This window comes from Rhinatrema bivittatum, chromosome 4 (genome assembly GCF_901001135.1).
Source record: "Rhinatrema bivittatum chromosome 4, aRhiBiv1.1, whole genome shotgun sequence".
In the NCBI taxonomy this organism is placed as follows: Eukaryota; Metazoa; Chordata; class Amphibia; order Gymnophiona; family Rhinatrematidae; genus Rhinatrema; species Rhinatrema bivittatum.
The window spans coordinates 446,034,163-446,061,585 of NC_042618.1; the positions used below are offsets into that span (position 1 = coordinate 446,034,163).

The window sequence follows — 27,423 nt, forward strand, 5'->3', positions numbered from 1 at the left end:
AGCAAACTGGAAATGAACTGGGAAAATTAGCTATAGCCTTGGCATGCATCCCTTATAAAATTCTCCCACTTGCGCGGCAGATGCGGCATTTGCGTGCACATGTGCATGTCCATTTAAAATTGTCCGCACATGAGCATGCATCCAGGCTATTTTATAACATGCGTGGATATACGCGCATATGTTATCAAATGCACGCGTCTCTAGATGCGAGCCGGCAAACGCACATACATGTGCACCCGCGCAGCTGTTTCAAAATTACCGTCATAATCTTTGCAGTTGCGCCTTTCAGTTTTATGCTACCCATTTTCCTTATTATGTCATAATCACCTTTATGAAAGTTAAATGCTGTAGCAGTAGGTTTCTTTAGTGAGCTCCCTCCAATATCAAAGTGGCTCTTTAAGAAAACTACAGGGCTAGAATAACCCAAGAAAGAACGAAGAAGGTGTTACACTGATAGAATATAATGGGCAGTTGTGGGGGATTTGCAAAAAGCACCTCTCTGCACTATGGCGATCACTTATGTCATCATCTGTCTTAACTTTCAAGAAAAATAAAAATCAGAAACACATTTATTTTGTTAGTGACCATGCATCAGATGACATAGAAGTACAGTAAATCTTTTCCCCAAAGATAACACAATCTAAGTGGGTACCTGAAGTACAGGTCAAAGATCACAGGGACAATTAGTGACATAACATAGACCTAAACACATGTCTGAGGGTACCCAGCCCACTACTTTAACCAGTAGGCCACTCCCTCACAACCTAGAACAGAGATTAGCTGTTCCAAATTTTGTGCTTTGCAATCAGATGCACAGCTGTGATGCCAAGGGTTATTGATTCAACAGTTTTGCTCTGTATAAATCCCTTGAATCCTTTCCTAGTATATGCAACTATAAGCAATGCAAATAGTTGCATATGAGATTACTGAATCATGTCTTGATAGCAGAGCAGGAAGCATCTTATTATTATTCAGTTTGATTAACCGCCCTTTGACAGGGTCATCAAAGCAGTTTATCATGAAATGCAATAAATTACATGCAATAAAAAGAATGAAAATAAAATAAAAAGCAAATAAAAATAATCAATCTAAGAAGCTGTCCAAATAACAAGAAATCTCAGTGATACTAAAGTAATCCACCTCCTGCTCATAGGCTTGTTAAATGAACCAGGAGGTCCATATTAAAAAATATTTAGTCGGATAACTCAGAAGTTATCCAGCTAAATTAAGATTAGGGCTAAATTCTAACCAGCTAATAAGTTAAGGGGCTAGAATTTAGCCAGATAAGTTAAGGGTGTTCCAGTCGCATAGCTGCGAGGAGTTGAGTTAGCTAGCTAAGGGGGTTATTTTCTATTCGTATCGCACGGAAAAGGGACTTTTCGCGTGCGATAGCAAGTGGGGGGGGCGGAGTCGGGGCGGGGAGGGGAGGAGTTAGGGCGGCGAGGAGGTGGACGCGGCGGTATCTTCGCTGGCGGCGATAAGGTAAGCCACGTTATCGTCGCCAGTAGCGCGCCCAAGCACCACCTTTCACGGTGGCGCTACTGGGTGCGAAATCCGGCAGCGATAACACCACGGTGGTATGATCGCTGCTGGCTTTCGCAGACCCGCCCCCCCCCCCTTCACCCTCCCGCCCCCGTTACCACCAAGATTCACCATTCTCTGTGAGAATGGAAAATCCAGGCTTAAGTTATCCGGTTAACTTTGATATTCAGAGCTAGCTGACTAACTTAGGGCCTGATTTACTAAGCTTTTTTCCCACAGACTCAGAATGGGAGAAAAGGTTTGGTGAATTAAGCCCTTAGCTGGCTAAGACTGGTCAGGCCAAAGAGCTTTCCTAAAGTTAGCTGGTATAGTTAGCCAGCTAACTTTAAGCTGCACTACTGAATATACCTCCAAAGTTAGCCGGATAAGTTTATCGGGCTAACTTTGCTATCCAGATATTGACTAAATATGAAACTTTAAGTAGTAATTTCCTTTCTAATCACTAAAGGTATGCTATTCCAAGACAAAGCAGCTAGATAGCTTATGATGCTTATGATGATAGGATACTACTTTTTTGCATGCTAATCCATGTATCTTATATCCTGTGAGTCATAAGGTGTTATTGAGGGCAATCTCCTGAAGTAAGTTTCACAAACCCTAGTCTTCTAGGATGTTTCCAAGAATTATTAGAAAGTAGGGATTTGCAGTTCTGCCCTGTCACCACTACCTAAAAGAAAAGTTATTCAGGTTAAAGGGCTTTTTTCAGTCCTTTTCTGCCTAGGAGAGGGCTGCAAAAAACCTGAAACCTGCAAAAGTTACATGGCAAGGCCTCTTATCAATGACTCCTAAACTGTGAGCCTTGCCACTACTCCGATCACTGAGCAATATATAAACATCCATGTAGATACGGTCAAAAAACAAAAGACTTCAGAGTCATCTTGTGTAGAAAGCCATTGCATCCTCAGTGGTTCTGCTATCCAAAATATAGCTGGACCATGAAGAGCCCAGTATAGCTTCCTTCAAATTGTTTTTGTTTTTTTGGAGGAAGGAGGGCGCAACTGATCCGACTGATTGACTACATTTACTCCTTGTATCTAATGACCCAGTACAAGAGTAAGGATACCTCACCAGCCAGACCAGTGTACCTCATTCAGATGGGGAACTGAGTAAGTCAGGGTTGGTTCATTTGTTTTTGGGCTGAATATGTCCTAATTGGGAAGCTGTTTAGATTTTCATTGGCGAGGAGACTCTTGCTGTATATAAATATTGCATCACTTGCTTGGTCAACTTCTACTTTTCTTTGCACAGTCCACTGGGTAACTATTTGTACTTCTCACTGTAACTAGAACTATGAACATGTATTAATGCCCCTCTTATTAACTGTTCTTTAGCTAGGGCTTGGTATTATTTACTATTATCTTCTAAAGATTATTGCATATTTATTTAATCCATTTTCTGTTTTGACTGAATAGATAACTTGAGTGTCTGAACTGATATATGATAACTGACACATGAACCTAGTCAATTGACATTGGCATTTGATGACTGTAAAACTAGAGATGGAATTGTTCCTTCCATTTTCTTTTCTTCACAGCAGTCAGTTAGGATGAAAAGAGTAATTACTCCCTTGTGCAGCTTTTGGCTAAAATAAAATTAAGACAAGATGTTAGACCCTAATACCTTATTTTTTCTTCCAACTGAGCAATAAAGGTGTTCAGGATTATAAGCGCACTGATACATGCAATTTACTGACATTTCCTCCAGGTTTATGCCTGGTCTAGGCTGAGGGGCATTCATGTAGGTACATGTTGGAATGAAGAGCTATGAGCAGGAGGACAATATTCAGACTGCTTTCAGTGTGCTGCGGCAGTCAAAAAAGCAAACAGAATGTTGGGAATTATTAGAAAAGGAATGATGAATAAAACGGAAAATGTCATAATGCCTCTGTATCGCTCCATGGTGAGACCGCACCTTGAATACTGTGTACAATTCTGGTCGCCGCATCTCAAAAAAGATATAATTGCGATGGAGAAGGTACAGAGAAGGGCTACCAAAATGATAAGGGGAATGGAACAACTCCCCTATGAGGAAAGACTAAAGAGGTTAGGACTTTTCAGCTTGGAGAAGAGACGACTGAGGGGGGATATGATAGAGGTGTTTAAAATCATGAGAGGTCTAGAACGGGTAGATGTGAATCGGTTATTTACTCTTTCGGATAGTAGAAGGACTAGGGGACACTCCATGAAGTTAGCATGGGGCACATTTAAAACTAATCGGAGAAAGTTCTTTTTTACTCAACGCACAATTAAACTCTGGAATTTGTTGCCAGAGAATGTGGTTCGTGCAGTTAGTATAGCTGTGTTTAAAAAAGGATTGGATAAGTTCTTGGAGGAGAAGTCCATTACCTGCTATTAAGTTCACTTAGAGAATAGCCACTGCCATTAGCAATGGTTACATGGAATAGACTTAGTTTTTGGGTACTTGCCAGGTTCTCATGGCCTGGATTGGCCACTGTTGGAAACAGGATGCTGGGCTTGATGGACCCTTGGTCTGACCCAGTATGGCATTTTCTTATGTTCTTATGTTCTTATGATAAGCAGAGCCTCACTGCTGCATTTCAACTCAGTTTAAGTATTGCATGTTAAGTGGCTTTTGTGTTTTCAGTGGTATAGAGTTAAAATAATTGAACATTTCTAACATAATTTACAGAATGTACCACAGGCAAAAGCTAAGCAGATGGTGTACATAATCTATCCTTTCCTCTTACACACCAACAGATACACAGCTATTCAATAATAATATCCTTCATTGTTAAGAAAATGTGTGCTTATACAATATAAACTTTTTTTTCTAGCCATAGATAAAAGTCGCTTCCCATAATTTTACTAATAAAAACAGTAATTGGCAGGTTTTTAAATATTTACATTCCAAGCTATTTAAAAAAATGCTTATTGTATACTCAGATATTATTGTTTCTGGAATTTAAGCACCTTGGCATAAACTGGCAAAGCAGCATTTCCATGGGCAATTTGTATAATTATTTTAACACAAGGCTATATATTTTTCTTTTGCCGTGTTATCAAAATTGCAGTAATTATGTGATTAGCTACATTGGGAGGATCATTGTCAAAGGGTAAAACAGTATTTTGAGCACAGAAATGGTGTTTTACAAAATTGCCCACTGGGTATGCCATGTTCTGATGTAAGTTTATCCAGACTGAGAGGAGGCATTCCTGGGAAGGGGTTTGGATTTATGTGCTAGGGATGTGAATCGTTTTAGGACGATTAAAATTATCGTCCGATAATTTTAATATCGTCTTAAACCGTTATGGAACACAATACAATAGAGATTCTAACGATTTATCATTATAAATCGTTAGAATCGTGAGCCGGCACACTAAAACCCCCTAAAACCCACCCCCGACCCTTTAAATTAAATCCCCCACCCTCCCGAACCCCCCCCCCCAAATGACTTAAATAACCTGCGGGTCCAGCGGCGGTCCGGAACGGCAGCGGTCCGGAACGGGCTCCTGCTACTGAATCTTGTTGTCTTCAGCCGGCGCCATTTTCCAAAATGGCGCCGAAAAATGGCGGCGGCCATAGACGAACACGATTGGACGGCAGGAGGTCCTTCCGGACCCCCGCTGGACTTTTGGCAAGTCTTGTGGGGGTCAGGAGGCCCCCCCCAAGCTGGCCAAAAGTTCCTGGAGGTCCAGCGGGGGTCAGGGAGCGATTTCCCGCCGCGAATCGTTTTCGTACGGAAAATGGCGCCGGCAGGAGATCGACTGCAGGAGGTCGTTCAGCGAGGCGCCGGAACCCTCGCTGAATGACCTCCTGCAGTCGATCTCCTGCCGGCGCCATTTTCCGTACGAAAACGATTCGCGGCGGGAAATCGCTCCCTGACCCCCGCTGGACCTCCAGGAACTTTTGGCCAGCTTGGGGGGGGGCCTCCTGACCCCCACAAGACTTGCAAAAAGTCCAGCGGGGGTCCGGAAGGACCTCCTGCCGTCCAATCGTGTTCGTCTATAGCCGCCGCCATTTTTCCGCGCCATTTTGGAAAATGGCGCCGGCTGAAGACAACAAGATTCAGTAGCAGGAGCCCGTTCCGGACCGCTGCCGTTCCGGACCGCCACTGGACCCGCTGGTTATTTAAGTCATTTGGGGGGGGGTTCGGGAGGGTGGGGGATTTAATTTAAAGGGTCGGGGGTGGGTTTTAGGGGGTTTTAATGTGCCGGTTTTGCGATTTTACGTTTTTTCGATTTTTCACGATTTTTCACGATATTTTACCCCCCCAAACGGCAACAATACGATTCCCTCCCCCTCCCAGCCGAAATCGATCGTTAAGACGATCGAGGACACGATTCACATCTCTATTATGTGCATATATTTAGATTTTAAAAAGCACGCATGTACATTTTCAAGAAAATTGTAAGGCAAATGTTAAAATCCCTTTGCGTCGGGAAATAACCTCAGAAGACGGGCTGGAGTGTATTGTGCAGATTTTAAAAAATATGCAAGTATGCACAAATCTCCTGGTATACGCACAACATTTTTTTTTTTTTTACAAAAAAGGGTAGGGTGTGCACATGGTCTGGGCAGGGCATGGGCATTTCAGGACATAGGAAATGAAACTAGAGCATAGTTACGTGCACCAGCACGTAACTTTACTTCTGCTATGGATGGTGTGTAACTAATAAAACAAAAAACTGAGGCTAGTTAGTGAGGTTTAAGGGTTGGGGCTAAAAGGGTAAAAGGGAGGCTTATTAACTAGGGGGTTAGGAAGTCCTATCCTTTAACTTGGTGAACTGGGAATGGACTGGGGAAATTGGTTATTGCGTCTGCACACATATCTACCAAAATCCTCCCACTTACGCGGTAGAGGCAGCACTTGCATGCACATGTGCACCTCCATATAAAATTGTGCACACATGTATGTGCATACAGCCTATTTTATACCATGCGTGCATATATGTGCATATGTTATAAAATGGCTGCGTCCATTAATGCGAGCCGGCATACGCACGTACATGTGTGCCTGTGTTCTTGTATCTTTTGTGTGCATGCATTTTAGCAAGTACAATTTATGTGGGTAGATTTGGTGGGCTCATTTTCAAAGCAGGCTTATAAACACAAGTGCACTTTGTGAGCCTAACATTCAAAACTGTTTATGGTGCACCATTTCTGCGCGTAAAAGAGCCCATGGAGAATAATGCTATTCTTTTATAAACTGTAGTTGGAGTCACATGGGTTATAAAATACCATGTATTTCTGCCCTGAAAGCACATGCATATGTTTCAGTATGCATATATATTTGTACTGCAGGAACATGCTTGCTTTTACTAACTATCTTATAAAATTACACACATATATTTTACACATGTAATAGTTATAACTACACACATGATAACCCTGAATTAAATGCAGGGGAAAGTATTTTATAAAGTGTGCACATACTCCACTTCAGAAAATATTTAGCTGCGTGCATAATTGGAATCCAGTTCACCAATACTTCCTAAAGACCCTCTAGCACTTCACTCTGAAACCCCACCAGTTCACCCAGACCACCCACTCAAAAGCAACAGACAAAAGACCAGTGTGATTTCAATTGCTGCAAGTCAGTTAGCAGCTATAAAAGTGTACAGAGGAGTTTGGTAATGCATATGCATATACCACTTACAAAATAATTTGTGTGCATATTTCCTAACTCTGCCCTACAATGCCCCTAAATCGCTCGTTTCCCTGATAACATTTGTGAGTGGCACTACAAATGCGTGCGTATTCCCTAGGTTTATAAAATAGGATGCGCATGCTTGCATGAAAATTTTACACTTGCAACCTCTGCGTTATTTGTTCGAAAAATGACCTCCTGAAAATTGGTGTGACTTATGTGTGCTTTTGCTGACTTTCATATGTGGGCTAGTCTAAAATTACTCTCTAAATGTAAAAGAGCACTGACTTTGTGTGATAACTTTTTCTAAAAGTTACAGAGATTTACTGACCAATGTTAAAAACAGCATATACAAACCTTCGCTACCGACTAAGGAGTCAATTTCATAGAGCCACAACCTTTTCATTTTAACTAGTTTTTTCAGCTGAACCAAAACGGTTAGGTTTTCAACTCATTTTAGCTGGGCAAAAGTTGACTGGCTGGATTAAGACTGCCATTTAGGCTGCTGGAGTTGCCCGGCTAAACTTAGCCAGTGAGCACTGAAAATCTGCACTAACCAGCTAAGTCTTAAGCCCGCCCCAAGAACCCTCTTGGAACCGCCCCTTTTTTGCCCACCTTTGGGGGGGGGAGGGGAGGAAGGGGGGATTTAGCCAGTCTATGGGGAACAATGTAGAAAAGATGAGATTTAGCCAGCTAACTCCTGAAGTTAGGCAGTTAAACATTTTTTGAAAATTGACCCCATTCGCCTATTACTCTTTATGGGGGAAAGGGCAAAGGTGAGGGAGAGGTCTGCACAATCTTAACTATTGTGAATTACAGGTCAAGTGGTCATGTTGTGCTGTACGAGTAGTGTGGGATTCCGAACAGATGAAAAAGAAATAAAGGGAAAAAGCCGATAAAGTTTCTGGCTAGAGTACAGGAGACATATCATTACCATATGATCTAGTGTGGGTGTCAGCCTGGATTCTGTTCATTGAGAGAAACCTTATTTTCTCTCTGTGCTACGGAACAGAAGCAGGAGGGCTCTTTTTTTTGGTCTAAGTGACAGTCACTGAGAAGTACCAATAGCCTACCCTCCTCCTCCTTTCCACACCTGCAAGCTCTCTTGCCTGAGCTGAATATTTAGTTTAATTTCATCTCTGGTTTGAGAGGTCCACTGGCAAATCCCTGGATTAAAAGGTATGAGCTTTGTTTGAATGCCTTGTAATGTGCAGCAAGTTAATAAAACCAGTGAGGTCTGACAGAATGCATGCAGCTTTGGGGAGCGATAAGGAAAACCTTAAACGTCTTGCAGCTGTAGATGTGTATAGGCTTTGGCTTGACATTTTTCCATTATAAGAAAGATAACTCGCTTTCCAGGCTTTATTATTTTACTGTAGTTTATTTCACAGTAACTTTATATGTAAACGTAGATTTGGCAACAAATTTAGTCATCCAAACTTTCAGCATGATGTAGAGTAAATGGGAAAACTCTAAATGAACATACATTGCTAATGCTGTAATACAGATTTGGTGAAAATGTGCATTTTTGTTCCTGCTGCAAAGAAATGGAATGTGAAGGTTTTTGCAGCGCTGCTGTCTCTCTGTAACATCAGTAGACAGCGTGCAGTACAAGGCACAGTGATTAACCCACTGCGAGCTCTCAGAGCAGACTCTGCAGCACGGTCCGCTTATGTGAAATTACTGCAAGGCAACGTTTACCAGCATGTCCCTCATCTTGAAAATGCTGGCAGAATTCAAAAAAGGGGATCAAACAGCCAGTGCCGACTGCTTCTCCTCAGTTCCCTCGTTGTGTGTCATTTCTGTAATTGCATCGCTCAGTAGGCTTCAGCTATACATTCAGCTAGCCACAAGATAAATGTTGTAATAGAGAATTAAGCTGATCTGTTATTTCACTCACATTTAAGTAAAGGCAACAAGATGACCAGGAAACGGTACTTTTCTGCTGACGTGAAATGTGGTGCCTTTTTTGTCCTTGCTATTATAAACTAAAATAGGGCCAAGCCTAAAGGACTTGCAAGTTCAACTGCCTTACACAGAGGTTATTGTAAGATGAAAAAGTTCATAGCATCACATTATTTTTGGTTTCTTTAACACACACACAATCTCTTACAAGGTAATAATTATTTGATAAAAGTTGTTGTTTCTAAATTACATTTTTTTTTTCCAACTGTGAAGTGGGAGAGTGCTAGGACTAATGCTTAAAAGAATATACACTTTGCTGTTTTACTCCTTGGGTGTCTCTGATCTTCTGGGTAAAGTTTTCAGTGGAATGGATTTGTGTTTTAAGAGTCACTGGGTTGTGTGGCAAAGCAGGCATTAGCATTGCCCCTGTGCTTCTGGCAGCACCACGGTATGGGCATCGCAGAGAAATTAGATGATGTCATAAACCTAACTCTGGAACCGGAGGGGGATAGAACACGCCGGGTTCAGGCATCTGCAGCACTTTTCTGGGTGGAGAACGACTGTATGGTGAACTGCCTTTGTTCTCTTCTTCTTTGTCTCATGGCCATTTTTCACTCCCTAAAATGTCTTGCCTGTTCATCCAAAGTCTTTGCCACAAAGCCACACTGTTAATTCTTCAGACGAGAACTGAAGCAGCACCGCAGGGAGCTCAGACCTGGAAAGTATTCAGGGTGAGGGAGCTCTACAGGTTCTTCTTTTCTTTTTTTTTTTCCATTTCCAGGCAGCAGTCTCGCAGAAACCATTCTGTCCTTTTAGAAGCAGAGGTTTCGGTACGCTTTAGGTGGATGCTGTCTCTCGGAAAGTTATTCTGGAGATGGTTTCTGTCCGTGTACCTGCTTCCCTTGGCAAATGGATTTTCAGGCAGAACCGTCTCACTTTCACTCGCTGGGACTCATGACATACTTGGAGCAATGCCTTGACATGCTTCACACTAAGACATGTAAAACAATATGTAAGCGTTACAGTAAAAGCTTTTATAGGCTCCAAAGGCTCCAAGTGGAAATGCTCTATAATGTGTCTACATGATAGATTACAGTAAAGTATTTGCAAAACCAAATGTGAACCTAAACAAGCATTCCTGTACCAATGCAGCAGCAATAGCTATGTATGATGCTAAAACATTCCACATGCATGCTCCCTGGATCAGTTCCTCCATTAACCTTCACCTTGGTTCCCTTGCTTGTTCTGAAGGTGTTATATTTCTGGCAGTTCTAAACAATATATTTTTGGAATAGTGGGCCTGTGCTTTAAGAGTAGCCACACACTTCCTTTTTAAAACTGCTTCCCCCAAGTTCATTCTTTCTTGGTTCTGGGGGAGGGGAGGGGAGTGTAAAATGTACAAATGATTTTACCTGGGTGACTAAGCAGTTGCCTGGGTAAAATTGGTGACTGAAAATTGCACTCTCCCTGTGGGTACAATAGGTGGAACTTGGGGGCAGGGCTGCTAAGCAATGCCCAGGGATTTCATGGCACTGACTGCCTCTGTTTTAAAAGCATATGTGAAAAATCTGCATGTGTGACAGTACCCATGGTACCAGCTGGCCTCTCTACCCCTTCTCCCCCTCACATTTCCAAAGCAATGTAGAAGGACGTTGAACATTGTCCCCTATATGTGCTAGCGTGATACTTAGGACAACAGCCAGCACACAATGCCCAGAGCTGTCTATGTCTGCGGAGGACAAGTGGGAGGAGCTTTCTAAACCTTCAACTGCATAATTACTCGAGAATGAAATGGAAATCAGTCATAAAAAAGGCCTATGATGGAGCTCTTGAGGTCAATATTCAGCTGCAAGCTGATAAGCTTGTGCAGATAAATTTATAAGGATAACTTAAACCGAATATTCTGCAGCAACCGGTTAAAAAGAAGTTACCTGGATAACCTTGGGACCAGGTTCAGCTGGTAATGCTGAAAATACAGGGTTTTCCAGCTAAGGTTCTGGATGTTAGCCCCATTCTGGAACACACCCAGAAAGCCTAAGACTCTTCTGGTTATTTGGGTAAAAAATGTTTACCCAGATAAGTCAGTGGTGGTCAGTGCAGTAGGATATTTAAATCCCATGGTTTGTCTGGCTAAATCCCAAATTAAGCAGGATAAAACATTTCCATATGGACCTTTTTATTTCTATCTTTTGATGAAAATGTATGTTTTGGTGGCACAAATGTTTTATAATTATAACATGCTTATGATGGATTAAGAGGAAGGAAAAGAAGAACTGTTAGAATTCCACTGATCATAATAACACCAAAGGGATGGGAGTTTTTGTTTTAATTAAAGCTTTCCATTTGCTATATATTAGCTCCTCAAGAGTTGTTGGTTTTTTTTTTTTTTTGGTTTTTTTGTGTTGTTTTAATTACTAGAATAAATTTTGAAATCATGGCATAAAGAACATTCATTTTCTTCTTTCAAGGACTTAAGATGAATTAAGCATCTGGTAATTAAATCTGGATGCTTATTTAACAGTGACTAAAATGGATCTGTGCATTTAACCATGACAACACATATTCCAATGCATCTCACATTCACCACTAGCCCGTGCATTGCTGGCCACTGTAACTTCATTAATAAATATTCATAAAAATGTCTATCATAGGTTAATGATTTTTGCCTTTTAAGATGTTGTGATATTTATTTGTGCATGTATTTTACTTTGAACACAACAATTTTGACAAGATTATGATATTAAAAAAAATTGTGTAAGTAAATAAATAAATAAATAAAGCTATCAGCAAAGTATCAGAGTCTTCACAAACACTGAATGTATGAGGTCAGGAGTGTGAAGTGTTCTCTGACACTCCCCAATGGGAGGTCTCTTGTAAAAGAGTGTGTTTCAAAGAACTCTTGAGCCCATTTTGGCTCATAGACTTTCATCCAGTCTTCCATTTATTTATTTTCTTTTATTTATTTATTATTGTTTTATATACCAACATTCGATCTGAGATATCACATCGGTTTACATTCCCATCCTGGGAAGGTGGCTGAAGCTCAAGGTCTCAGGCCTTTCAGGAGGTAGTGAGATTCCCTGTGGGGTCCAAGAAGGATCCCGAGGTTGAGAGAATCAGGAGAGGTGAAGAGCAGTGAGAGCGGAGTTAGTCCCATAATTCATTCAGTTCACTGATCATTTGCCTTAAGTTTTGAAGAGTCGATTTTTGGTTGGAGCTAAAGACTGCCAGACTGTGAAATCTACTTTCAGCATCATTGCTTGGAAGAAATCACTAGAAACGCATCACTTTAGGAGAATGTTCCAGTTCATATTATTTGACTGCAAAGATCTGCACACCATAAAGCAAATATCGAAAGAGGGAGAGCCCACAGAGGGTCCTATTCTCCTAAGAGTACCTTAGAGCTAGTGGGTCAGGAGAAAGAAATATCCCTAGTGAGTGAAGATTGTGCAGCATCTGTGGTTTTTGGACACCATACTGTCTTCTCCTTTTGCTGTATGGATTACACTATTCTCCTCTGTGCACTCTACTGATTCTGATTTTATCTGTCTGGATCAGCTATTCCAGTAAAGGGTATATATTTTGAACAACACCAAACTGTATGGCAGTGCTACTTTTACTGGAAAGTTTTGCATTACCTCCAAAAGGCCTCCCCCCAATCAGGAAAGAACCCAAGGGAGCATGGGGTGTCTACTTGCCCCAACAATCCTGAATGTGCCCCAACATTTTAGTAGCCAGTGGAATAGAGGCTACATTGAAATGGTGCCCAATATGGGGCCTGAAGGCATTGTGAACATTTTTGGGTTACACCAGTGTCTCCTGCTTGTAAATTACACCACAAATGTTTTGGAAAGATTTGAAGAAAAAAATCCATGGGTTTTGATGAACAAAAGATTGCCACCATGTGTAGTGGAGTGCATGAACCTGAAAAACCAACATCTTGTTGACCTCACCAGGGGATAAAGGGCTGAAGAACAAGTCCACCAAGGAGTACAGGGGGAAAGGCTAACTCTGCTTGTCACAGCCCCTGCTAGTTTGACTTTTTTGTCCTCTTGTAGAAATTCCCTACTTGTAAATAATGCTTCCAGTTTTGTCCTCGTGAAGGGGCCTGAAGGTTCCACTCTGATGAAGCCTGCATCATAGAAAGTTTCAGGCTTTGAAGACTGGGAACTGATCTGTTCCTAATCCTGGAAGGCAGAAGATATGGATGTGCAGATGTCTTCTGTTGCCAGAATCTCTTAGTACTGCTCAATGCACAAGCTGCTGCTTCCAGCCCTCTCCCTGCCTGCAAGGAGTTGAAATGTCAAAGCTCTGATTGTGTTGAATTCTGCAGAACCTGGAAATACTCCTACATGGAGACTGCAGTAGTTGAAAACAAGTTACCAGGATGGACCCCCCAACAAGAGAAACCAGTCTGGCATGGGATATGTGCCATTCCCTGCAACCTGCTTGCAGTTCTAACTTCTGAGTTGCTTATTAAAAATGGAACTGGTAATAGCTCAGAAACACTACATTGCTTGAAAAAGGGATGGAGTTTCCTGTGAATATTCCAGTCCATGTTTTCCAGTTGACCATCAACCTCTGGGATTCTGGGTGGAACTATGCCAGAAGATTGTCAGCCTCGCCATGACTAGTATAGCTAGAAAAATTGCCAGTACCTGAATTGTTTCTAGTGAAACAGCCTGTTTGAAAATCCCATATTGCCATATGCATCTCATTTCCACTTTTGAAGAAATCATGAAGAGGATTTCCAAACCAAGAACTCTAGTTCAAAGACTAACTTGTTTCTACTTGTTATTTCTACTGGTTTGTCCAGTTTATGCTTTCTTGCAGGTACTTTACTTGATGTTGACTCTTGACGGGATTAAAGCATTCCAGGAAAGTACCTTTCTCTGGGCATTTAAGAGAAGTTCTGTATCCTGAGAGGATTCCAGAGATCTTTATTGTTCCAGATACATCAAGCCATCATGAGAACTGCATCCTAAGGACTTGTCTGGACTCCGGAATTCTAAATTTCCCTATTGACTTTCACAGGTCGATTTTAAAAGCAAAAATGGCCACATACACTTGTATGCAGGCCTCGCTCGAGCAATGCACTTCTTAAGAAGCCACTTGATGCACACATCAAGAAGAAGGGATGGAAGAAGAAGCGTGGCATGGGTGGTGTATGGATATTCTGGGGTGGGGCCATGACGTATGCTCGTATGTCATTTTAAAAAGCTGACCATGGCACGTGCCAGCTTGTTATCCACCTAACTTTACTTCTGGTCCTAATGAGGAACAAGTCTGGAGATCTCGTGTTTTAGGGCATTTAGCACAGTATGAGAGTTTGGGGTCAAGTGGGAGGCTTGTAGCATGAAGAACCAGAGGGGTCTTCAAGACCTTAATATGAACTGGACAAGCTGGTGGACTATTTGGGGAAAATGGTTTTTCCCTTACACGAGCATAATTTGAAATCCTCATGCATACTCCTATAAAAGCTGCTAAACCCCTAGCAGAAATATGCGTGTGAAGGGAACTTGAAATGCTACACATGTACTTGCGAGCACAATTTAAAACTGCAGTGCCTCTTTGCTTGCGCGCCGATATGCGGGTTTATGAGCGCACACACGTTCCTTTTAAAATTACCCTGTAAGATGATGATTGACCTGTCTTGTTCAAGAGGGCAAGAAGATCAGAATAAATCTTCAAGTTGACTTTGGGAAACATGGTTTTTGGTTTTTGGTTTTTAAAAAAGGGACAAGTCTCAGAAAACTACATAAAAATGAAAAATGTTGAAAGAAGTACAACATTTAAAAAAAACTATGGAAATCACAAAAATACAAAAAATGTTCAATCCATTTTTATCATTATTTGCATTAGCATCCTTGCAACATCATCTTATTTTGACACTTTGAGGGTAATTTTCAAAAGGACTTCTGTGCGGGTAAGGAAGTGCTTTACCCATTGAAATGGCCCTTTAAAAAAAATGTGTAACCCATACATGTGTAAAATTACGCACATACAAATTGCATGTACATGCTTTTACAGGCCTAGGACAGATGCATTCCAGGGGTGGAGACTGTGTGGAGTTTTAGCTTATGCAATACTTTTTGATTTCAAAATGTATGCACATATATTCTCTCAGCAAAACTATGTGCATCAAATATCAGGTGTAATTGTTTCCTGGGATAATTTTCAAAGCGAACTTACATGGATAAGTTTGCTTTTAAAACTGGTGCAACTTGGGCACATCGTCTACAAACTTATGTAGCCTGTTCTAAAATTAGCCTCTTTATTTTTAGGTGACCAGAAAAATCTACAGTGACATCGGCACCTTAAACGCAATGTATTATTCTTTCCAGGTTCCAGTGCACAGTCATAATTTTAAGGTGTCATGTTTTCTCTAGCCTAGTGAAATTTGTAGGGATGTTCTATTCATGGTGTTTTGCAGGAGCTTGGATCTCTAACCCAGAGAGTCCATGGAAGAAGGAGGAAGAATGAGATGGATTGTCATCCATACAATCTTTCCAATCCAACAAGTGGAAGGTTGCCCCACCAGCCCTTATTCAGACAAGAGAAGAAGGCTATTATTCAGATGCTTGTACAGAAGAGTTGTATTTATGTGCCTTTTCCAGGGCATGGGTTCATGCCTTGTCCCATAGCCCATGGTTTAATTCGGCGGATTACTTTTTAGCATTACTTTTCCACACAAATGTCTCTGAATTGGTACGCCATTTGAAGTCTAACTAAAACGTTTACCGAGGAGGTGCTACAAAAGGAGTATTTTCCTATGTTATGGAGTTGATTGACACATCTAGAGCTCTGATGTGTAATGTGGGTATTCAGTTTGTTTTAACCTGTGCAAGTCATAGCATAGCCCAATGGAGTTGAATGGTATACACAAAATGGCCTCCATTGCTGCTATACCCATTTGTCTTTCTTCTGTATTTGCCTGTCTCATATTTTGGAAAGATTTTGTCATTGTGGGTCCCTTACATACAGACACTGACTGTAAGAGATCAGAAGAGTAGGAGTGCACACCCCCCAGTGGGAGTTCTTTTTGTGAACAAGTGTGTTTCACAAAACTCATGAGCCCAGTCTGGCTTGTTTTTTGTCCCGTCTTCCATCTTGGGAAGGTGGCTGAGGATCGAGGTCAGAGAGACCTCAGCCTTTTAGGAATTAGGAAGATTTCCTTGGGGGTTCAAGGAGGATCTTGAGGTAGAGAGCACCAAGAAAAATGGAGAGTAGTGAATGGGGAGTTAGTCACCTAGTTCTTGCTTTTCACTGAAGATTTGACTTAAGATATAAGGAGTGGATTTCTGGTTGCAGTTAGAGTATGGACTGATAGCCTGGGAGCTCTAGTTCAGAGTTTGTGTTTTGAAGGAGTCAGGAGAAGCCTACCAGTTCAGGAGAGTGTTTCCAGTTCAGAGACCCACACACCAGAAAGCAGGTACAAATAGGGAAGCACCCTGGGTGGGTCCCATTCTTCTAAGGCTACCTCAGAGCTGGAGCATAGCAGAGGAAGAAAGACCTCTAATAGGTGATGACTGTGCAGTGCCTGTAGCTTTTTGACTGTGTACTGTTATATATTTTTGCTGCTTGACTTGCATAATTTTCCACTGTGTGCTCCCCCCTTTCTGTGAAGCCAGCCTCTCACTAGTAATGCAGGGAAGGAGCTGTTTCAGCCTCACCATCCTCCCCCCCCTCTCACCCACACACCATTCACTGGCTGGGACATGGGGGAGGGGAGGAGAGAGGGTCAGGAAGCTCCCCCCTGTCTGTGAAGCCAGCCTCTCACTAGTAATGCAGGGAAGGAACTGTCTCACCCTTCACCGTCCTCCTCCCCCCCCCTCACCCACACACCATTCACTTGCTGGGACATGGGGGAAGGGAGGAGTGAGGGTCAGGCAGCTCCCCCCTGTCTGTGAAGCCAGCTTCTCACTAATAATGCAGGGAGGGAACTGTCTCCGCCTTCACCATCCTCCCCCCCCCCCCACTCACCCACACACCATTCACTGGCTGGGACATGGGGGAGGGGAGGAGTGAGGGTCAGGAAGCTCCCCCCTGTCTGTGAAGCCAGCCTCTCACTAGTAATGCAGGCAGGATAGGGCACTGCATGCAGGACAATCACAACACCCCTGGTGTCAGGGTTAGGGCACTGTGTGCAGGAAGATCACAACACTCCTGGTATTAATAGGGATAGGGCAATGTGTGCAGGAAGATCACAACACTCCTGGTATTAATAGGGATAGGGCACTGTGTGCAGGAAGATCACAACACTCCTGGTATTAATAGGGATAGGGCACTGTATACAGGAAGATCACAACACCCCTGGTGTCAGGGTTAGGGCACTGTGTGCAGGAAGATCACAACACCCCTGGTATCAGGGTTAGGGCACAAGTTCTAGTCACATTGACTGATCACATTACTTTTTTTGTCAAGCTACCAACTGTTTCCATTTCCCATCCCCCATATATTGTCAGTGGGAACCTTGGTAACATGAATAAATAAGAGGGCAGCCAATAGGAATACATATTCATTCCTAAACTGACCTTAACTGACCTGAAAAGTGTCAAATTGTATCATTTTCTGTTAGTGCGCACTAACAATGGTTAGTGCGCACTAACTCCCGGTTAGTGCGCACTAATCGGAAAAAACGATTTTTTAACTAAAAAATCATGCCAAACACGATTTTCTTCTCCTGCCAGACGATTTCAATCGTTAAGACGATAGGGCACACGATTCACATCCCTAATAACTACAGAACAGGTTCTGAGGACCTAACAAGCCAATTTACCAGATAGCACGACCAACAGATTCTTTATGGTGAATCTAAAGCAGAAGGACTGGATGCTAGCTATGTGACCGTTCAACAGGTTCTGTAACTTATCCTACAATGAGATCTATCTTAAACATTGCTGTCCACTTGGGGTGTGCATGCTCCCTTGTTTCATTTCATTTTTATAAATAACCCCCACTATTTGCAAATAGAACATGTTAAAATAATCTAGTATGTCCCATTTGCAATTAGCAGGTTCTATTTAAAAAAAACAACAACAAAAAAACCAGAATAAAACATAATCCCTCCCACCCAAAACAATTTCAGGGGGAATTGTTTTGTTTCGGGAATGAAATGAAACAATATTATCAATGATATTTCTATTTCTTATTCCATGCACTCCTTGTGATTTAATTCCACTGTAAAACCTTCTAATTTGATACACTGCCACCCTAGACTCCTTGTAAAACTCTAAAATGATGTTTCCATGCAGTCAGCATGCTCTGTAATTTATCTGCACCATGAGTCCTATCTATGGGTGAGAGTTGTGGTTCTACTTTTAACACAAGGGGATGCTACAAGATTCATCTTTACTGGGAAATTTCCTTTCTTTGATGTTGCCCTCTTTCTCCCAACATGACTCTTTTTTCATGAAACTTTTCATAAATCATTTTATGGATTCAGCTATTGTATAACAGTAGAGGAAGAAAATCAATATTGAAGAGCAAAATTGGGTCTTTTTGTTTCTTTATCCAAGGAATTTCCTATATAGCATGACTAGAGGCCTGATTTACTATGGCTTTTCTCCTAGGCTGTGTCTACAGGGAGAAAAGCCCTCAGGGCCTGATTTTAAAAATGCATTTAAGTGCAAAAACCTGGGTTTCACTCGAGTAAATGCTCTTTACTCGCGTAAGTGGGCTTTTGAAAATTGCTACAATATATGCCATTGAATTAGGCATAGGATTTGCTCACGTAAGTGCACTTTACATGGCTTTTGAAAATTGCTACAATAGTAGTTACATTTACACATGTAAATCCTTTTGAAAATTTACCTGTAAGTGAACCAGGCCCTAGGTGAGCTGAGAAAGAGGATACTAAGCGCATGTTGACGCAAGTCAAGCCAGTCATCTTTCCGTTTATCCTCAGAATCATTACAGGTGCATAACAAGTAGAATTGCATTCCACAGAGTGCCAGAGGAAAGCTGAACCCAATAGATCAAGTTTTCTTTCTGTCAAACTATGGAAAATAAGGTATAAAAATAGCCCTCAGACTACCTAATGGAAATAATATGCAATATGATCTCAATCATTTTTGGAGAAAATTCATGCATGCATGTATAGTTTCACAAGCTTCTTGCCCATTTGTGGTCCAATATGTTCTGGACGCTACAAATTACTTCAAAATAAATAACAAAAAAAAAAAAAGGTAAAATATATTTCATAATCACAATTAGTTCTATTGAAAGGAGGAATAAACAAAATGGTATTCCAAGCATTGCCTTTTAATATTATAACAACACAATTATTTATGTCTAATTCTTTATTAAACTTGAATGTGTTCTTTTTTTTAAATTAAGTTCTATTTTAGGCAGAGTTGTAAGGATGCACCGAGACAACTATGGCATTTAAAATCTGATTTTAATTTCTAGGGTCTTCGGCTCTCTCTTGAATACATGAACTAAACCATGAGGACTGCTGTTTTGTTTCTCCTGCTTGTGTCGGTTTGCTGGGCCAAACCGTTCTACCAAAGAGGCTTGTTTGACTTCATGTTAGAAGATGAAGGGCTGGAAGGGTCTGGAGATCCGACCATTCCCCATACTGCACGTCCACCACTATTACCATTTCAGCCTGTTTGCCCCTTTCGCTGTCAGTGTCATCTTCGGGTTGTGCAGTGTTCAGACTTAGGTAAGATGTATAATTACCTCATAAGTTACATTATTCCTGTTTGCACAGTTAAATGTTTATAGTCTATGTCAAACTATGTGTCTACCATGAAGCTATCCTTCATATCAGGATCAACTCACTCAAAATCCTGTTGGGCCCTAGAGGCTGAAGGGAGAGACATACATGGGCTTTAATGAATGTTACTTTTACCAGCTATTCAGCACAACAAAAGATACATCATGGTCATAGAAGAAGATATTCAGATCACGGACACTCCATGTATGCCCTCAGCATAGCACACAGCACCTGTTCACCCAAATATATGCACAGTTGAACACTTTTAATTCACCTCTGGCACTCCTCAGACAGGAAGAGATTTTCTCCTGCTTGAAAATCGTATAAGCCTGGACCAGTGGGGGTCCCTGGAGTGATCTCCCGCTCCCGGGCCATCGGCTGTCACTAATCAAAATGGCGCCGATGGCCCTTTGCCCTTCCCATGTGACAGGGTATCCATGCCATTGGCCCGACCCTGTCACATGGTAGGAGCACTGGATGGCCTGTGCCGTCTTGTGCTCCTACCATGTGACAGGGGCTGACCAATGGCACCGGTAGCCCCTGTGAAATAGTAAGGGCAAAGGCTATCGGCACCATTTTGAATACTGGCAGCTGACGGGGGGGTTCCTATCATTTTGGGGGAGCCCCTGATTTCTGATGATTTTGAAAATATCGTCCAATATTTTCAATCGTCCGAAGCCCGATTCACATCCCTATTTACCACCCTTCCCCTATTTTTAAACACAGACTAAGGCTTCCTATGCACAAGCTATTTTTCTCACCAGAGATTGCAGTGCTCAGCTTTTAAAAACTGCTTTGGCTAGGACCTCATCTACCACATCCATGCTATCTCGTATCCTAATTTAAACCTAGATTTCCCTACAGCCACATCTTTTCTCCCTCTCTTATACTCATCCTGCCATACCTCACATATTTATTAAACACGTTTTCTACATGCATGCAAACGAATATTATGATAGCGACATCTCACATATTAGTACATACTGGGCAATATAAGCAACATATGCACCATCTTATCCCTCCCAAATCCCTCCCTAGCTACAATGTTATTTGTTCTAAATACCCAACATAAGAGACACCCTATACAAGTTTCCATAATATAATGTTTATTTTAAACAAGTTACAATGTTTATTTTATACAAGTTACCATGTTTCCACATTACCCTGTTACAATGTAAAATGTTTCCATGTTACCTTGTTACAATGTAAAATAAGCAGTTCTGGTCTTATTTGTTTAGTTATATGTAAACCGATGTGATATCTCGATCGAATGTCAGTATATAAAATAAAATAAATAAATAAATAAATAAATAAAATATGCATTCTCGACACTTTAGCTGGTAACTACACATGTAGTACTATGATACAATTTAACAATTAAATCAATTTAACAATTTCACAAAAGAGTACATGGCCATAAGTTGTACTGCACTTAGCAACTTTCAAACATATTTTTCTGTCTACCATCATGAACACTACTATCCATCACATTAGAATGCCTCCTGAGCACAAAGATGCTATTCTGTGGGTAAGAAAAGAAAAACACATTTACAACATAATAAACCTTCATGAAATAGCTTACAATAGCTGTAGCATAGAGATGAGCTCTGTAATGCAATCAGATGAGGATATAGCATGAGACAGAGAAAGGCATGTGATAACTTTGTAACATCATATGAAATTGAAAGCACATCAATATATAATATGGGCAGCCAGCGCTGATGGTCCCCTCCCCTCAGCTCCTTACAGTCTTATGATATAATAACACACAAACAACCGTCTGGAATTCAAACAAGGCCGCAGCTTTATTGATACAATAACCACCAGAGCCAAGTTAACACTCCAAACTCCCATCCCGGGGTCATCAACCGCATCTCAGCACAATGACCCCTCCGCAGGCCACCAAACCTGCACAAACCAGCAGCATCCCGCCGCTAATCAGGACCCCCACCACAGCCCCCAGCAAGGGGTCCTCAGCATGAGACTGAACCCAGTCACACGCAGCTAAGCCAGAGACAAGAAAGCCCACCACCTAGCGCGTTCCTTGCTCTAAACCCCACCCCAACTGAGTCCTGGCTCTGGTCACTCCGCATAACCCCCCCCCCCCAAGCTGCGACAAACCAGCCCCATAACACATAAAAAAACAGGGGAGGGAGGGAGGGGATCAGGCCGGCTGCTCGCATCAAAAAAGGGGCGGGCCCAACGGCTCCGCCCCCTTTTATATTCCATTCAAAAAACCCAGTGACACAGCGAGACCGACCAACCACAGCCCTCAGGTCGGCTGAGCCGGCCCCTCCGCATCACAGGCACATCATCTCAGGAGGGGGGGGGGGGGGGGAGGAGAGCAAGGACGTGTGTCCCCGCTCTCTCCTTCACTCCCTGCCCCTCCCCCACCCTCCCTCCAGCATCTGACTGGAGGAGCCTGGCTGGCGCCCATATTATCATGGGCCCAGCAAGACAGGCTCCCCCGGCCCTTCCACTAAATCAGTACTGAAGCATCAAACACTGGATCCTTAAGCAAAGGCCAATGAATAGTTGTTCTATAAAATCCTCTAGCCTCAATATACGAGCATTTTCCCCTCATATGTGCTTTTTTGCCTGTTGGTCTACATCTGGTGATCTTGTTTATTCTGCTACTACAGACAGCCCAGAGCAAGATATACTACAACTGTTTAAAGCTCAATTAAGTACAAAATTACCTTACAGCTGCAGCATGTCAGAATCACAAACTATTAGTGCTCTTGCAACTAAATTAACACAGATTCAGGCACAGAAAATGATAGCAACAGTCTTGCCTTAACCTGATCAACTTTGAAAGCAAAATAGTATCCAAACACAAGACACAGTTATGCATGCAAGCAATTAAGGAACGATACAAAACATATTCACAGAGAGAGTAAAAAAAAAATACATCCTGCACATGTTTACTTTATTCACCACTGTTTCCTATAGGATTGAACTGCATAACTGGTTTGGACCATATTGAAATGAGGTAGTATGATGATTCAAATGTGGGATAGATGCTATTTTAGACTTGTTGCCCCTAGTTTGGGCTGACATCACGGTTACAGCATGCTCTGTGCGCTAGCTCTACCCATTTCTAGATATTGACAAGGTGAGGCGGGTGATCCTGCATATCAGGAAAGAAATGATGACAGTAATGCATATTATAATGAAGTTGACTGTATTAATGTCATCTAGCCTGTACTAAACCAAGATCTAGTGCTTTCAGTGAAACTCTGACCCTGTCCAGGTGATCTAATGATTTAAAGTATGAAAAGCTTTAGCTAAATCAAAAACTACAATTCCCATTGTGAATACTTTATCTTTAACAAGAATGTCATCTAGCATTTTTTTTTAGTGCCATTTAGTCCTGGTTTTACCCCACTGCATGCTGGGATTATTCTGATTTCCCTAAGAAAAGGAATGCCATAAGTATCTGCATTTGGTGAATAAAACCAGGATTGGATCAACCTATCCTGAAAATCTGGAGCCAGTTGGAAACTCTATGAGGTCTGGGTTGAGACTACTGCCATAGAGGTCCATGTTCAATAGGCTGGTTAGTAGACAAGTTATCCAAATAAAGTTAGCTCATATATTCAGCAAGTAAAACGTCCCACTGAATATACTTGACTAAGGTTATTCTGCTGCATATTTAACCCGTGCTAAACAAATGCTTCTAGTGCTACTAGGAAAGTAACGATCTCTCTGAACTGTGATCCCACTGGGTGGTTGGGAGGGTTATAGGGGCAGGGTGGTGGGGTCAGGGGATGTGGAGGGGTAAGAGAAGGCAGTAATTTTAAAATATTTATTGGGGAGTGAGGGCAGGAGGGCTAGCACTTGTAAAAACATTTTTTTAAGTTTAGAGGGGCGCATGAGGTGGTCTTGGACAGCAGGAAAGGGATGGTGATTGAATATTTGAAGTGGGTGGAGTATAGCTTTTGAAGATTGTACGGTTAAGTCGCAGGTTATCTGGCCATACAAGGCCAGATAATTCTGGACCTGCTCTGAAGCAGGTTTAAAGTTATCTGGCTACCTCAGGGCCTCATTTTCCATTTGGATCGCACGCAATAAGGGACGTTTCGCACGCAAAAAGTCCCTTATCGCGTGTGATACCAAAATGTGGGCGGAGTCGGCCCCAGAAGTGGAGGAGTCGGAGCGTCACCAGGGCCGACTCTGCGAAGACGCCGCGGACGACGAAAAGGTAAGGCCCTTTTCGCGTCCGAGTTCGCGCCCAATAGCTTCACCTTCTATGGTGGCGCTATTGGGTGCTGCCGGCTAGCACAGGAACGCCCCCCATTTCGGCTCCCCGCCCCTCATTACCTAAAGTATCGCAGGCCTGCGATACTTTAGAAAATGAGGCCCTCAGCCCGTTATAGTTGAAAATTGGCTAAATTAGCTGGATAATTTTGGAACTCCCCAGGATGCCTCTTTTTTATCTGGCTGGATCAGTGGCTGAACATCTTGTGAGTTATCTGGCTAAATGGCTTTTGAAGACTGACCTCATAATGTTTAACTGTCATTGGAAGCAGTTTAAAGAAACTGCAAAAGCCCTCTCTAAACAATTGCTTCATGGATTCGTTCAGTTAAAACGGCATTTGCAAGAAAAATCAAATCTTCAAATCTCAGAGGTGTGTAAGTGAAAAATTATTATAGCCAATAACTGATTTCAAAATGCCCTTTTGAAATTATTAATGTACCATTGACTGTTAGGTATGTGCAGTGACATTTTATTTTGTTTTGGTTCTTTTTTAATTGGTTTTTTTTTATTTATTTATTGGCTTTTGTTTTCTTGTTTTACTGTTATTCATTTTGAAAGATTGCTTGCGTTATTCTCCAAAATGAATGAACCTGAACATTTTGGGGATATTTTGAGGAATTGTGCATTTGTTTAAGGGAAAAACAAACCAAAACAAAAATGCCTGCTTTGCTTTGGATTACTATTCATGTTAAAAAGAATAGACATCCCTATTGAAGTTTTTTTAGCCAAGAAACTGAGAATGATTACTACTGTCATATTCCAGATGATATTGATTCCTTTCCACTTAGAGGAACTCAACATAAAATTAAAAAATATCTGATAACATGTGTTGCAATATAAATCTGAGGGAGGGAGACTGCATGCTCTTCTTTGCAGTTGGATGATAAAGGGTATGGAAAGACTGTGCATTTTTATTTCTTGTTACATTAATAATACTGGCACTCCTGTTTGATGGTCCTAAAATGTTCATAAAAAAAGAAAGGCACTTGCAGAATAACAGACACATAATCAAAACAAAAAACCTGTACAGACCAGGAGTTACAATCCTAAACAGCAATTGTACTATTGATTCAGGCCTCCAGCAAATCATACGAGAGACAGTTAAAACCTTAAACAGCAGTAGTACAATAGCATTGGGCTTCCAAGAAGGCTGGGAGTGACCTGCATGGGGATACCATGGTTAAAGTCCAATGAGCATGGGAAAATCAGATTTTTTACAATAGCCTCACTAACCTTGGTGGTCAAAATTAATATGGATGTTATAATGCCTGGTGCTGAGATATTTAAAGGGGCTTGAGTGTTGGCTTAAGTCTTTGGCTTCTAAGAATTAAACTTGATGATGGCAAGGCTGAAATTGCCTATCCACAGAGGTGGTGTAAGCCATCACTCTAATGGATTTTGGGCATGCTTGGAACGGATATAGAGGGCAGTGGTAGAAAAAGGGTTGAGAGTCAGAGAAAAACATGCGGGGAAAGGGAATCAAAGTTGTGTGGCATATGGGAATTTATATGAGTTTCTACCAAAGGTAGATCAATCTCAACTGGCCGGGCTGGATAAGCCATTTTGGTCTTTACTGCCTTTGGCATGGATTTTCTATCGGTGCACAGCTTACTGAATCCCGTGGTAATGGGGGACGGGCTTGCGAAAGCCAGCAGCGATTGCACCACCGCGGTGTTATCGATGCCGGCTTTCGCACCCAATAGCGCCACTGTGAAAGGTGGTGCTATTGGGTGTGCTACTGGCGGCGATAACGGATCTTACCTTATCGCTGCCAGCAAAGTTACTGCCGCGTCTGCCCCGACGCCACCCCGACTCCCCCTCTTCCATCCCAACTCCACCCCTATCAAGCTATTGCATGCGAAAAGTCCCTTTTCGCGTGCGATACCAATAGAAAATGACCCCCTTTATTTGCTATGTTACTAAGTTATAACTGGATCTTAGATAGGCCAAGTTGGAAGGCAGCTAGCTCCTACCTCCTGGTGCTCTTACACTGGCTGTGTTTCATAGCAATCCATTATCCCATCATCTGTATGAACTATGTGACATGAACAAAGGCCCATTGAGGCCCCATGTCTCTAGTCACCCAGGGCACCCGAGCCATTATGTGAATTTCCTCACTGCTTGGCTGACCATGGTGATAGCAGCCAGAGGGCCAATATGAATCATTATACAGGGACCAAAACCTCTAGCAGGCAGGGCATAATTTGTAGAGAAAAAGGAAGTGGAACTGTGGAGCAGACCCAGGGCCAGTGCCAGGTGTGACCTGTGCAAGAGGGTGGGGTCAAGTCCAAGTGTGAGCTCTATCTCTCCCAAATGGATAGCTGAACACACTCTTCACACACTTCCATCTTCTGACCCCAAAGATTCTCTATCCCTAGCCCCCACCAGTGATCAACCCCCAGCCGCCCTTCACCCAACAGAACTGATTTATACTACTGGCTTTGCTCCACTTCCTCAAGTCATGGAAAAAAGATGGCAGAACACCATTCTAAGTCAGAAATTAAGCCATGGGCAAAGATACAAAAAGGGTTGAATTAGCACAAGTTTGAAACTTGCAAGCAGTCTTGTAGTACCCTAGGGTTGAAGCCCTGAGAATTGGCACTCCTGCTCACAAGTGGACAACTCTTTTTGAGTCTTTTCTTTGTGCTGCAGTGTCTGCTTCAGGATCATGCCCTCTCCTCCTGTTCTTCTTTCCTCCTGTTCCCTATAGAATTAGGGAGCAGAGTGGCTGCTCTGTCTGCCCTAGGCTCACCCCATTCTTACCCGTAGGCTGCATGAAAGGGCGGGATTAGATCAGAACATCCCTGCTGCTCTGCCTAAGTCCCACAACGGTGCTCCAGGCCGTTCCTCCTCAAATTAAGCCCTGCTAGCGGGTACTACAAGATGATCACTGAGAACCCTGTAAATACTTCTCTTTGTATTTTGGTCTTTCATCTTAAAGGAGGAAGAATGTGAGAACATATTTCTAGCTGATTTTTCCTATTTAAACAAAGCTCTGTTAACAGTGGTTATAGCGCAGTAATATCTTCTTAACTTCGGTACTTTATATTTTGGTTGATATCGTTTTCCTTGTTTTGGTTCTGTAGACTGATAGAAAATCTGTCAACATTTTCACAGAATTAAAGATGTCACTTTAAAAGAGCGATATTTCCTAGTTTTTCCCAAGCTGGAAAAGGTTATTGCAGCACCACAATAGGACACGCCAAAATGATATGTATGATATGTATGAAACTGAGAGTGCTATGGCTGCAGTAACTCATAGGGGTGTGCATTCGTTTTGAACTTATATGTAAAACGCTACTTATCTTTTTTTTTTTAACTTAAAAAAGTGATGAGGCGAAAACGATCAGATTTCCAACTTATTCAACATAGCTATGTTGAATACGT

The 27,423-nt window shown here is 42.0% G+C and overlaps 1 protein-coding gene across 1 annotated transcript in view; it reads left to right on the forward strand.

Moving 5' to 3' along the window:
* Window positions 1-8,121: 8,121 nt before the first annotated feature.
* DCN (decorin) overlaps window positions 8,122-27,423 on the forward strand; it is a 94,395-nt gene continuing 75,093 nt past the window's right edge. The window contains exons 1-2 of the mRNA XM_029601635.1: window positions 8,122-8,329; window positions 19,466-19,721. Coding sequence (XP_029457495.1) covers window positions 19,502-19,721 — 220 coding nt within the window. The 5' untranslated portion in view covers window positions 8,122-8,329; window positions 19,466-19,501. The remainder of the gene's footprint in view (window positions 8,330-19,465; window positions 19,722-27,423) is intronic.